Source organism: Parasteatoda tepidariorum, chromosome 9, assembly GCF_043381705.1.
Source record: "Parasteatoda tepidariorum isolate YZ-2023 chromosome 9, CAS_Ptep_4.0, whole genome shotgun sequence".
Classification (NCBI taxonomy): domain Eukaryota; kingdom Metazoa; phylum Arthropoda; class Arachnida; order Araneae; family Theridiidae; genus Parasteatoda; species Parasteatoda tepidariorum.
The window spans coordinates 4,752,517-4,767,508 of record NC_092212.1 but is presented as its reverse complement, the minus strand read 5'-3'; the positions used below and the strand labels follow the sequence as shown (position 1 = coordinate 4,767,508).

The 14,992-nt window shown below is 31.7% G+C and overlaps 1 protein-coding gene across 1 annotated transcript in view; it reads left to right on the top strand.

Annotated features, from left to right (window-relative positions):
* The window catches only part of LOC107442536 (neurogenic locus notch homolog protein 1), a gene marked incomplete in the record, with an annotated part of 313,056 nt that overhangs the window by 254,890 nt on the left and 43,174 nt on the right, over positions 1 to 14,992 (top strand). Inside the window, 3 exon segments of the mRNA XM_071185571.1 lie at positions 2,323 to 2,469; positions 5,108 to 5,926; positions 7,505 to 7,753. Coding sequence (XP_071041672.1) covers positions 2,323 to 2,469; positions 5,108 to 5,926; positions 7,505 to 7,753 — 1,215 coding nt within the window.

Below are 14,992 nucleotides of genomic sequence, written 5' to 3'. Positions count from 1 at the left end.
TTTTAACCCACTGGCGGTTAAGGAAATGGGCAAAATTGGAAGAATGTTTCTCCCCTACACACAGTTCCCCTATCAGTTAACATGGGAAAACCGGTTTTGCTATGCAAAGAAGACTGCAGGTTAAAATGAGACTTTTTACGTGCAGAACCGTCAGTGGGTTAAACACTTTGATGGTTGATAATTAAAGCCTAAATCATTTACCGACGGCAACAAGCACAAGTTTTCCTCAATCGATATTTTGTCCACTTTCTTTATTAATAAGAGGTCACAAATTTCAACGATAGTGGAGTGACTAATGACAATATAAGTTAAAAATATCCCATAAACCCATGTTTCCCAAAGTGTGGTACGCGTACCACCAAGGGTACGGGAACAGTGCGAGGCACCACCAAGTGTATGCGAAATATCTTGCAACAAACGAAAATTTCAAAAAAGAAATTTAAAAACAAAGCTAGTCATGAAAATTTACGATTACTTTTTTTCTATTGGCTATTTTTCGCAAAGTTAATAGTGTTAGTGGTGTCAACAGCTAGTTAATAATCAGTGGTGTCAACAGATTTTTAACTTTTGTGCAATTGTTTCATAGTAAAGAATACATTCATTTTTGTATTAGTGGTACACAGCGTTACGGAAAATTTATAAAGGGTACACAAAATTCATAAGTTTGGGAAACACAGCAAGTCAAAAATCAATCAAACGTTTGACGTATTTCCAATGTTAAACTAACAGATAGAAAAGTCAAAAGAAAAAAAGTATTAAAATGAAATAAAACAAAATTAAAATCTAAATTTTGCAGTTTGACTGAAATGTAAAAAAAAAAAAATATATTTTAGATACACCTAATACAAAAAACTTAAAGTTCATCACCTACGAAATAAATTTGAAACATGTGTGAGTTCAAAAAGGAGTTTCTAACAGTAGTTCTCTCTAGTTTTCTAACAGTAATGGAAAAAATATGATAACGGTTGAGCTTAAAAGATGGCATAAATAAAGGCTAAAAAGATGTCATGTCTGTCGCAATGCCAGTGCTAAGTTTAGACTAATTTCTCCGTCTGGTCCTTTTTTTTTTTTTTTTTTTTTTTTTTTTTTTTTTTTTTTTTGCTGAACTGGGATTTTTTAGAGATTTGAGTTATCAATGTGACGAGATATTTTTACATCTTGCTCTATAATTCGAAAAAAATCGGCCTAGCCTTTTCACGTATGGAGTTCTGCTTTTATACAATGCAAATCCATATTGCAATTTGTGGTTCAAAGTGCCTTGAATATCCACCATACTGTCCAAATCTCCTACCCTAAGATTTCCGTCAGTTTCCTGCTGAAAAAAGATTTAGCTGTTTGACAAATATCAGTGCTTCCTAATTATGTGGAAAAATGATGTTATGTCCTCGCTTTTGTATCTCACAATACTTTGTGTCATTTATATACACCTCTGTCCTCCGTCAACAGGAGAAACTTGTTTTCGGACTCCTCCTCACAGCATCAATCAAAATTTTTCCATGCGTCTGTCGAAACTTATTACTACTATTAAGTACTGGGCTGCCAACTTTCTACGCTTTTTGTAAAAATTTATTCTAGTGGAGCGTGAGCTTATGTCTTAATGTATTATTTTTTTATTCATTTGAACTTATTTTCCACACCACTATGATTTAAAATCCCGTATGCAACGCCACTTTTAAAATATTGCCCAAAATACCAAAAATTCTGCAAGCTTTGGTTTTAAACGCATAGCTGCCAACTCTTCCAGTTTTCTCGGAAGATTTTATTTTCATATTTAAAGTGCTAGTGAAATTCATGTTATTTCACTAAACTTTTTGAATTATAATAATAATTTTAAATCAGTTTGACCATCACTACACATAAATAATTACAACAAATATAAAAAAGCATATTAGTCCTTACGATATCAAATTTCAACCTGATTAAAATATAAATATATTTTTGAGGAAGATAGTTTTTCGGTAATTGTTTAACTACCACTTGGAAAATCTCTTCCCGAAAAGAGTGAATGTTGGCAGGTATGTAAACGTTTACAACTCAAAAAATTGTTTTAAAAAAGCGTAGTAGTTGGTATTAAGATTTAAATTGATGTAGTTATAATTCCTAAGTTTATCTATTTTGGTGTGAAAAAGAAAAATATTTTTTTATCCGCTTCTAAAACATAGTTTTAAAAGTTATTTAATTTTATTATTTAAGAAATAGATAACAATAAGCCCTTTAAACTTATAAAAATTATACTATATTGTATTTATTTTATAGTTCTATATTTATTACATTCGTTCGTTTGAAGTGGTGTATTCACCTTAACTCATTTTTATATTTCAGCCAAGACAGGATGCGAAGATTATGGGGGAAATAAAGAATGTCAGGGAAGAGGCGACTTCTTCATTTGCATTAATGACAAACAAAATGTGTCTAAATACTTATGTGGCTGCCAACCTGGATATAAATTGGACAACAAAAAATGCATAGGTACAAAAACTTTTCATTTCTACTTTACACTAGAATTACAGCAGCACTTACTATGCCCAGATTTTAATAAAAGCGAAATTTTTTTTTTTGTTATTTGGAGATCTGACATTTTTTTCCTTCTAAATCATAGCAAATATTGTATGATTAAAATTCTGGATAATATCAAATAATATTTTCATCACTATTAAAGATATACTTTTAGTTATGGCTACAGGTTACTTTGCAAGTAACTGGAGAAGGTTTCAACAATTCAGATTAGAAGAGGGAAACATATCTGTTACGGTCAGTGTGAATAGTCAGTCAACATATATATAATAGTCTAACCAGTCAGTATTAATAATAACTAAACTAGCTGGTTAAAGTGAATAATGTGAGCAAAATTATCATATTAACCGGTCATTATTAATAATAACTAATGCAGTATGGTGAATGTAATTCCTTCGCGTTTTCATCGGGGATATTTCTGTATTGTGATCCGCCTCGTCAGCTACAATTGCCAAAGCGCAAAATTGATTTTAAATTGGGAAAATAAAAAAATAAAAAGCATGTAGATGTTTCCCCGTTGATGCCTATGAGTTTATACCCTTCTAGTAGGTCCTTTTCTGTGCTACATTTTTTTTAAAGTTTCTCGAGGAAGCTGCCAAAATTTCGCGATTATTCCACCACAGATCACGATACAGAAATCTCCTCTTTTTAATTCTCACTTTGACCATAGGAGGCAATTATTATAAATTTTTACCGGTTAGTTTTAATAATAACCACTTTTATCACTTTAACCATAACACATATACAAAGAGGCACACCCATGTCCCAATACTATCTATATAAACCGTTTAATCACTTTGGCCAAACTTCATTGGTTATTATTAATAATAACAGGTAAAAGTGAATAATTTGCAATATTTCGTACTTAATTTAGTTCAGCGGATAGATCCTAGCATTTCGCAAAAAGCTTGTCATAATCCGTTAGTGGAAAATATCAGCGAAGAAAGAAGATGATAAAAATTCTTCATTTCTAGCTAATAATACCCTTGGATTTTAAAACAAGATAAAGAAATTAAAATTAAAAAAAAATCTAATTTATTTTATAAAATTTGTTCCTTCTTCAAGATGGTGGCTCATGTGGTGGCAGGGGGAGATGAAAAACTTGCATTTTTTTATCGTTGAACCAACCTAGACAATATATCAAAAAATGAAACTGCCTTAATTTTTGTAACACGCAAGACGTATTGCGACAATTTGATTAGACTAAACGTAACAATTTGAATTAGACTCTTGAGATGAAAAGGGTGTTCCTGAAACCAAAACTAAAAGTGAATATCTTTAGTGCTCCATGACTTAGCAACAGATCTCGAAAAAGGATGTATCTTTAAGAGAAACATCAAGGAGATGAAAAAACAGCAAGTGATGGTTTAGTTAGAAAAATTAGAAACTGTCCAAAGGTTTCAATGTAACAAGAAAGCGTTTATAGCAGAAGCTGTTACACGAAGTAGCTAGATCAATTCGGTTAACTCAAGAGTTTAGTGGATACCGGTGAAATGTTAGTGGTTTTGATTTGAAGAGCTAAAATAATTTTACGTAGACTGTAGGAAATATATGTTTTGCCTTCATTTTTGCTTCATATCATTAAAAAGTGCTTTTTGAATCTCTCAAAGAAAAGGAAAAATATCACATTTTAAGACAAATTTGAAGCAATGTTATTAACAATAAATTGCAGCATATATAGCATTTCGGTTTTTCTTCTGACTGTAATTCTGCAAAAAGTTCGTTATTAGCATTAATTTCATTAGCTAAAAAAGAAATCTTACGCAAAAATTAATTTATAACAGTTACAGAATCAAATTAGTTACAAACATTAGTAACTTCTCCTTAAAATGCAACAATTCATGAAGAAGAAGAATCAATTCATGTAGTTAAGAAAGAGCCTTTGAGAACGAACTCAAACCATTTGCGTTTAAAAATTCACATTTTTGGCTTTTTAATTTGGTGACAAAAGCTTTTTAAGGTTACTGGATGGCTGTTAATTGCCAAATGAAATGTTCTTTCATGTTTTTGTCAGTTACTTCCTATGAAGCAAAGTGTCCAAAACACTCAACGTACCTAAAATTTGGTACGTTGAGTGTTTTGAAAAGTTTCGGATTTGCAGGGCGGATTTGCCCGTGGAAAAATTTAAAAAGTTATATTATTGAAATAAGAAACTGTATTTAATTATGTCATTAACTACAAAAATATTTCATAACTCTTATAAAACATATTAATAGATCCGAAAGTAGGGTTTGAATTTTAATTTTTAAATTAAACTAAGAAACTATTAGATTCTTTCAAATAATAAATTTAAGCCACTTTTTTTATGCCACTTTTTTACACTTTTTTTAAAAAAAATGTTTCTAGTTGCATATCATTTCTAAGACACGTTAAATTTAAAATAAAACTGAAAACTACTATTTGAAATGTTTTCTTTTATCACCTACAAGTTATTGTGTATTATTACAAAGCTAGTGAAAGACAAAAATAATGTATGGGTCTAAAAAGACTAAAACTCAAAAGACCTAATTACTATACTTAATTTGAATTATTTTAAATTATAAACATATTATTATAGATTATAACAGCTATAATATGAATATTTATATTTTAGAAATAGCAACTTCCTCTCCTGCTACATCTACAGTTAATTCAACTATTACTAGTACTATAAAAACAAAGACATCTACTATTCCGACACCAGAAACTTCATCTCCAGTCACATCTACTATTCCGACAAAAGAAGCTTCATCTCCAATCACATCTACTATTCCGACAAAAGAAGCTTCATCTCCAATAACATCTACTACTCCGACAGAAGAAGCATCCTCTCCAATCACATCTACTACTCCGACAGAAGAAGCATCCTCTCCAATCACATCTACTACTCCGACAAAAGAAGCATCCTCTCCAATCACATCTACTACTCCGACAAAAGAAGCATCCTCTCCAATCACATCTACTATTCCGACAAAAGAAGCATCCTCTCCAATCACATCTACAATTACGCAAACATCAACTTGGAAAGATACAAGCCCTGTACCAAAATCCTCAACATATGTGTCCTCGTCATCACCTCGGGATATTTTCACTATCACTAGTGATGTCACAAATTTAACGGATCATACAACGATTACGTATAAACCTACAAACATCACTGATGATTCTAACTATTCTTCATCTTCATCAGACATTTCTGATTTTACTGATTACACAAATTTGACTGATCATACAACCATTACGTATGGACCAACGTACACCACTGATGACTCCAACCATTCTTCATCGTCATTCAAACCATTTGAATCTACTCCACATGGTTCATCATTAGTAACAGGCTTTGAATCGTCTACTTCATCTATGTTCATTTCTTCTCAATCAACGTCAAGTTCTCAGGCAACATCGGAGACAAGTTTCTCTTCAACAACTCAAAGTAAGTTATTGATAATATTTTTTTAGAAGTTTTAAAGTTTTCTAATTAAAATATATTGTTAAGAAACTCATATAAATCAAGATGGGAGTTTTTATATAAGGTAGTTTGAAATTTGCATGTACTTTTTCGGGACATTTTTGTTGTTGTTGTCGTTGCTTAGCAACGCTAAATCAGGTATATAAAATCTTCGTATATCACACACACGCACACACAGATATACGTACATACTAGTATATATAGCTTCAAATGATGTCTCTACAATAAATGCAGATAAAATTATTGTACAAAGACTGAATGTAGATCACTAGCAGGATTTAAACAATTTTGTATTATGTTTCGAACAGTATCTAGTAAAAGACGCTTATTCTTTTACAATGAGAATGGAGTCAATGCTGTTTGAATCAATGCGCCTCGAATTTGAATGGTAGTTTGTTAAACTACCATATTTCCCATATCTTCCAGTTTTCGAGGAATATTTAATGGTTATATTTAGGATGGTGGCAAATTTTGTGCAATCATATTTTATCCCTAACTAAATAAATATGGTTTAAAAAGATTTTCACCACCGTTACATTTGAATAATTTAAACATATATATATGGTAATGCTTGTTAGCATTTTGATACAACCCCAAGGGGTCGTCTCCGAGGAATAAGACTAGTGTGGTTATTCAACCAGGACGCCTGGGTCACCACTGTAATAGAGCTCACGACATAATTTTCTCTCATTGATTATTTTATATATCTATTTTATTTTTATCTTATATTTTATTCAAATTGGGTTGATTATCGTACGTTGTAAACATATATACATATATATTTTATATTTAACTCAGACCTTCCTTAATAATATCGATCATCATAATTTTCATGATTATCTTATTTTATATTGTTTATGATTATATTGTCATTTAATTATACCCCATGCCATTCAACATTTCTTGATTGCCCATGTCACACGAACCCCCTCTCGTTTTTTTGGTGACGAGCACCCCCTCTTCCTCCCGTCTCCATTCCTCCTCACTACTCCTCATCATCGGTTTATTAATACAGATGAATCGGTTAATGCCGCTTCCTCAGCAGCTCATCGAGATTTATGTGATTTCTACCATTCTAGCATTTTGATAGTGTTTCGAATTGTAGGCTAATTTTTTCACGAAACACCAACGTACAATCACAATTTCATCGACTTTACTCTTCCACTACTAAAACACTTTTTTGAAAAGCATAACATTTGGAACACTGATGCACGTTAAATCTGTCAGAATAAAAGTCCTCTAAGTCCCTATAACAAATCAATTCCTCAGGAGATTCTGATTTGAAGATTGATCATTAAATAAAAATTTGTGAATTACTCAATGGAGCATGAATTTTTCTTCCCTGTAAAACGGGCTGTGGCACGTGTGTGTGTGGCTAAAGTCGAATTCTTGGCCATAAATGACGACACTGAAAAACAAGAAACTCAACCACTGCCTTCAAATTGCTATAGATTCCCATAGCATACTTGTTGGTATTGGCAATTGTTAAAACAATAACAACGTAACAAAATTATTGAAATAATTAATTCTGCATCTTTTCAGAGTACAAACTATGTAAGAAAAACAACTGCAAAAATCTTGGAGTCTGTGTGATGGAAGATGAAAAGGAAAGATGTATATGTAAATATCCATTTGGTGGACCGGAGTGTGGAGATAGTTATTGGTGCTCAGAAGGATTTGGAAAATCCGAGTGCCAAGCTGGAAAATGCCGATTTGATTTCAAAACAAGAATCGGATATTGTGACTGCTCAACAGACCAATATTACAATTATGAAACGAAGCAATGTGAAAGTAAGAATTTGTCAACAATTCCAACAACATTTAACTTGTTTTATTATTTCAGCTTTTAAGTTAATAAATCCAGCTCTATTTCTTATATGCTATCCGTTAAGGACGAAACGTATATTCAGAGATACCAACAGCTCCGAATTCGACAAAACATTTCAAAAAACGGTTGAAAGCTAGAAACTAAAAATCGAGCTTTTTAAAAAACTTTTTAAAAGGCTCGACACGGCGTGACTATAACAAAATGGCGTATCACATAAGCCTTTGAATTATTAAGAAGTATTGAGTAAAAACCCAATAAAAATTGAATTTATTAAGCCAAGAATCATAGAATAAAAGACTGTCACTTAAAAGCATTTATACATTAAAACATTACAAAAACACTTATACATAAAACTATTTTCGCTAAAGAGATTACCAATTTATCAATAATACGAAAAATTTATTCCCAATATTTGAGAATCATTTTAATTATAAATATGTGTCTGAACAAAGTTTTACACAAAACATATTATTGAATTTAATATAACTTATTATTTTCTCTTAAAGTTGAAAATATATATTTTTATAATATATTTTTTTATAATATGCATTTTATGATATTTTTTTGAAAAGTTTATTTTGAGATTAAAAAGATTTTCAGTCGCATAACATCTTTTCAAGCATTCTAGTAACTTTCTATGCTCTTTGTATCGATATCTAGATCCACCTATCTTCTAAGAAGTATTATTGTCTCTAACTTTCTCTTTTTAACACGTTCGTATATATCAACTATTGAACTCAACTAGATATTTAATGGAACAAATTTTGTTGAAATTTCTGATTAGCCAATAAACATTAACCTAAGAAAAATAAAAGATCATCGAAATAAAAATGCCGGATTATACAAAAGTGATTATGAGAACTGTAATTTTCATTTTATTCTTCTGAAATTTATTCCAGATATTGATAAGTGCCCATTTATGGATATCAAATGCACAAAACCGTTTGAAGAATGTAAAATGGGGGCTTGTGCATGCATGGAGAATTTCAAGAGGAATGACAAACAAGACTGCATTCGTAAGTACGATTTAGACACCTGGATATTCACATGCTTAAATATAAAAGGTTCTAAAAACAGCTAAAACTTGAAAGCGTGAAGACCATTGCACTTTTCATGTGCACTTTTTTCAGTAGTTGTTTATATTAATTTCAATTGTTGCTTATATAGTTTTCAACAATTAAGAAACCGCTTTCATTCAATTCCTTGCAGAAAAACTTTTACTACCAAGTCGCGAATTTCCGATCCAGTGACGTTCAACGACCCGCTCTCGTGTATGGCATTTTCTTAAATAAATAAAAGAAAAATAGTTCAAGTAAAAAAATTTAAAAAGTAATGATATCTGATATTATAATTGCGACCAACTGCAACCAAGATAAAAAAAAAATCTCCAGAAAAGAGAACGAATCGTCAAAGACTAATGGATCTTAAGTTAGCTTTTCGGTCACCTTGTGTTTAGTAATTATCTTTTAGGTTCTTTCTTCTGTAATGGCATAGTATTGTACCCTTCAAACTTTGGCCAGTGGGTGATCTTTTAATTGAATTTTGCTAACGGTTACCCAGGTTCCAAAAATAGACACTTGACTAATGAAGTACATGAAACTTTTAACAATAAAAAGTAAATTTTATTATAACTATAAATTATCAACAAACACAATCCCGATCATTTCCAGATGCCTTCATGTGCACTAAAACTTTCAATTTATACACTTTTAAATTTCCAAATGGTTATACTCAAGATAAAACTTTTCGATAAAAAGCACTTTTAAATTTTATATGCCTANGCAGTAGGGGGGCGATGAGCATGTTTTCTCATTCAAATTTAAAATTAAAAAATGAAATTATTAAATTGAGATTAATTAGATAAATAAAATTAACCTGAAATTGATATTGAAGAAAAAAAGATTAAATTAATATAATAAATGAAGATTATCTGATTCACAATTTGTACCAACAATAAAATGAACTTAATCTACCCATATTCTCCAATTTGTACCAGTACAGCGCATGTGTCAGGTTTTTGCCTCTGACTCATTCAAGTCATTTGGTGATCATTGAAATGCATGCTTTTTTAGTATGAATGTTTGATTTGACCCATGTTTCTTATGATGGTTTTCGTGCTCTTCCTTTCCGTTTTCCCCCTTGTTTCGATTTCATTTCATTGTTTATTTGGCCAGGTACGAGAGTGAATTATTTCTTTATCGTAAGTTATTTATTAATTTTGAGAAATAGTTGATTTTCATCCATTGTTTTCTCAACTACGCATGTACTATATACTTTGTAACAAATTTTTATCTAATGAGGCAATGAAACCTTCCCGCTTGCAGAAACATTTGACAAAAATTCGCCTTGACAAACGAAATAAATATTTACCATTTTCCGCAAACAACATCAAGGATAAATTTCTGAAGGCACCTTCTGTCTCAGGCTTGCTAGCAACCTCATCAAAAAAAATGCGACGATGCGACGTAGCCTCTAATAATATATCAAAATTAATTGCTAAATCTGGGAATCTTCCATGCCATCAGCAAAGTACTGCCAGCATAAAGGAAGTTTTAGAAACAGTTTTGCACCATTCAGCCGCATTCAATGTAATAAAAAATATCACATTAATCATCGATACTGTGCGACGACGAATTGGTGAGATGGCTGAAGACGTTGGAGTTTCCTTATGCAAACATTTGATATCCAACGTATTTTCCCTTCAAGTTTCTGAGTCAACCTTGCCAAGTAATGAGGTTTTACTATTGGAGCACGTCCGATTTGTCAAGGAAGGAAAAACTATTCAAAAGATGCATTTTGAAGGAAGCTTGATTGTAGGTACCAAAAGTGAATCTATTGTTAATGCTGTCAAAGATTATTTTTTAAAAAAAGAACTTTCCTTTTGCGAATATTACATCTGTTGCCACTGATGGAGCTCTTGCAATGGTGGGTCGACATAGTGGGTTTATCGTCTTTTTGGAGAGGGAGGAACCTCATATTTTATATTTTTATTGCATGATTCACAGACAGTATTTAGTTGAAAAAAATCTCAGCAACCGTTTGCATCAGTCATTGCAATATGTCGATCTCTGCTGTGAACAAAATTCGCAGTAATGCTTTCAAAGATCGATTATTCAGATAACTGTCTAAGAAAAACAATGAAGAATTCAATCGCTTGTTTTTACACATCAAGATTCATTGACTTTCCAAATCCAAGGTATTAGAATCCTTTTTATGGAAGACAGAGATGGAGCTCTGAGAGACAGATTGCGAGAATTTAAAAGAGACGTTGCATACATAACGGATTTATTTAGAAACTTTAGTGGTGTTAGTTTACATATTGATCACTACAAAATCAGTTGTTTCTTTCTTTCTAAAGAAAATCATTTTGAAAAAGCAGAATTTTGATCGGAATGTGTTTAGCCAATTTCCAATCTTATCGGATCTTAAAATGAATGGTAAAATTCTGTCGATGATACACAAACATATTGTCAACACCTTGAGTCTTTACACATGGAATTTTCTGACCGTTCTAACGATGTTTTGTCCCTTGAAGTCCCTCAATGGGTTATGACCCCTTTTGTGAATATTGAAACAGCAGAGGTTTAGATTCAGGAGGAAGTGGTCAAACTTTCAACTAATGAAAATTTGAAATAGTGATCGTCTCACAGAAGTTTGGCTTCAAAGCGACATTTGTCACCTCTACCCTAGACTTTGGACTATTGCCTTCCCTTGCTCTTACATTGCAGAACAAAGATTCAGTGCAATGACTGATCTAGTCACAAAATAGAGAAAACGCGGGGGCTTGCGACTTTACCGCACTAAAAATATTAAACCGAACGTTAAGAAACATACTCTGAATTATCAAGCAAAATCATCCCCCTGACATTGTTAGTTGATTGTTTCTTTGATACTACTTTTTAGAGTAGAAAAACTATTTTTGGGTGTTTTTTTAATTATCTAATTAAGAATAAGTGACTTTTTTTAACCGTAGGTTTCTTCGTGGTATTTTTTTTTCATTACCATACTTATTTTAATTGTAACAAATAGACCGCGATTACCTACTGGTTGAAAAGTATCAAGTTAACTTGCACACAAATTTTTTTTTAAAAAATCAAACAAATTTAATGCAGAAAAAATTGCGTCTTATACAGGGGGTTCGTCTTATACAACACACAGGGGGGCGTTGAATTTTTTTCTTCTCCTTAGGGGGGCGGCAACGTTAAAAAGGTTGAGAATCTATGTACTAAACGAACTTAAAATTTACTTAGAACTTTCGACCACAAGGCTCACCGATTTCTTGGTCATATCAGCTGAAGTGTTAAATTCCACGTTTTAAGGTAACTAAAAAAACGTTTTTCCATAAGTAATGTTTTTTAACTCATTCTAAAGGTTTGCTATTGCTGTTATGCCATTATAATAATGATATATTTTCAAATATTTCTTTATTCTCTTTATTGCCCTTTTTTCTCTGCTTCATAAAATGGAGCTCAATTTTACCATATTTTGGTATTCTCACTAGTTTCAAGTATCAATAGAAGGTTGTACCAAGAGTTGATATTTTTAAATTGCTCAAATGCAGACCAAGGTTGCTATTTACCGTAACGAAACTATTTATCGTAAGTAGGTAATCTTATGACAAACCTCTAACTATTTTATACTTCCAGCCAAATTTAAAAAGGCAACATAAAAGAAATGAACTTTAATTAATGTGAATAAAACATTTACCTGCCTAAATAAGTTTATACTTGAAACTATATACATAAGTCATCCCGATACCCCGAGACCGAGTTGTAAAGAAAACATGGCGTCATAAACAAATATCGATCTGTTTACAGTCACCGTCAAAGTTTTGCGCCTTTTTACATAAATTTGCTACAGTTAGTTGCACCTTGGAAGTATTTCTCGATCATACGTCACAATTTACGGTTTTACTAAAATAAAATGATCTTTCATTTAACTCAACTTTGGGATAATGAGAAACTTTGCATCAAATACTGGTTAAAGATATAGGGGAGAGCGGGGCACATGTGAACAGGGGGCATATGTGAACATGGTGGTATGTTTTACCTATATGATTTGAAATAAAAAATCTTGAAAAATTTTCAATTGATGGCAGTACTAGTCTTACCTCTCTGCAAAACTTTCAGAACAATGAGACATTGTGTTGTTCTCTTCTGACAATTTATTTGTATCAGCTGGTGTTGTATATATTATAATCACTCGCTTCTTCAAGTGAAAGCATAGTATAAATCAACTAATAAACTAAAATTAACTATTGCAGACCATTATATGAACAATCAGGTAAGTTTATGAAAATTATTTTTTTTTTACTCAATTAAAAATTCTTTATTTTTCAAATTAGGTTTAAGAAGGATGATGGGGCACTTGTGAACAAAACATCTGGGGCAGATGTAAACAGTTCACATGTGCCCCTACATAGTATTAAGATTATTATCCTCATGATATTTTAAGTTTAAAAAATATGTATGCATTTAAAATTATTATTTAATAATTTTCCATAATTAATTTATTAATTTTTTATTAAATGGTTGATTGCGCATTTTAACTGATACACTTGAGAAAGATAGAATTGCTAAAGCTACAAATGAAAAGATACAGAAAATGAAAAAAAAAAAGCATGAAAGAGTATTAGAGAGGAAAGAAAAAGGCCCATTACAACTCCTGAGGAACATGAAGTTGCGAAAAACTCAACAGCGGAAAAATTGTTGTACAGCTGAAAAATTATTTTCTTATTGACTGTACTGTTGTATACAATTTAAATTCACACAGTATGCTACAATCTCTTCAGTATAATGCGTATCTATATCTGTTACATTAAAGACTTTTTTCTTTGAAATATGATGATTGCTTTGTGTTTTTAATCTTGTTCATATGTGCCCCAGGCATGTTCACATGTGCCCCCAATAGGGGCACATGCGAATAATCGAACTCATTTTTCTAAAATATCCTAAAATAAAGAAATATTTTATTGAAAAATCTCAAAAAATTCCATAAGACAAAGAAAAGACTATTTAAACATACGGACTTCTTTACTGTGAGAAATAGATGATATTTTTTGAAAAATGAAGAAATAAAAATATTTGTTCACATGTGACCTCCTCTCCCCTACTGAGTGTTTTTTTTCCTTACAGTTATCGAAGAATCGGCTCATTTGGCATGACTTTTGACATTGATCATTTTCGATAAATCGAACATAAAGGATCTCTTTCCGTATTTCAAAACTTCCACTGATTATCCATTTCTTGATTAGTATTTAACCAGGCAGGAGACGGAGAATTTGCAGCATGCCCTTATTAATATCATTATTTGATCTTTATTATTCTACTTAAAATGTTTATTTGACGCGACATTCTTTTATTTAGCAACTCTATCTCTACATTATTTTAAGAAATAAAAAAATTAAATACCCAGTTTACATTGCCTGCAATTTTTATTTTCAACATATGTTGTTTACATTTCTTGCGTGAAGAATAACCCCATCCTGAACTAAACTAAGCAAAACTCAGTGGATCGACAGTCCAAAGATGGCCAAGACCCTCTGTACCCATCTCAGTTTTCTTGGCTATTGGGCTCTGAGATGCAAGAGCAGATGTGCGGTTGGGTGGTCAGCCTAACGTAGAACCCACTGTGTATAGTTCGCAAGCATGCTTGGAAATTATTTAATCGACCCACTGAAGAGATGAAAGGTTGAATCAACCTCGCCCGAGGATCGAACCAAGGACTTCTGGAACGACGATGCGTTACCAATCTGCCACCAGGCGTCACATCCCTAGCAGTCTAAATATTATTTTCCATTAATTTCGATTTTCTGTCATTACTAACGAAATTCATCTATTTCAACTATTCACTAACACCAACTTCAAAATTATCTTCATAGCTCACTTTTTCAAGGGAAAAAATAACTATACAATTTTAAGAAAATAATATTTTGCCTTATATCTAGAAAAAGAACTCCCTCAAGAAAAAAATATTCAATGCCGCAATATTTTTAAAAGATTTAAAATTAACTTATACTTAAATTGTTGCAGCTGACTTTTGTTCATCAAATCCTTGTGGAGAGAATGAAATTTGTGAAGATGTTTTAGATGAACCCGGGCGAGTGAAGTGTAGCTGCAAACATGGTTTCACATTTGATGGCAAAACATGCCAAAAAGGTAATGTATAAATAAAATTGGAGTTTATAAACTGAAGAAATGATA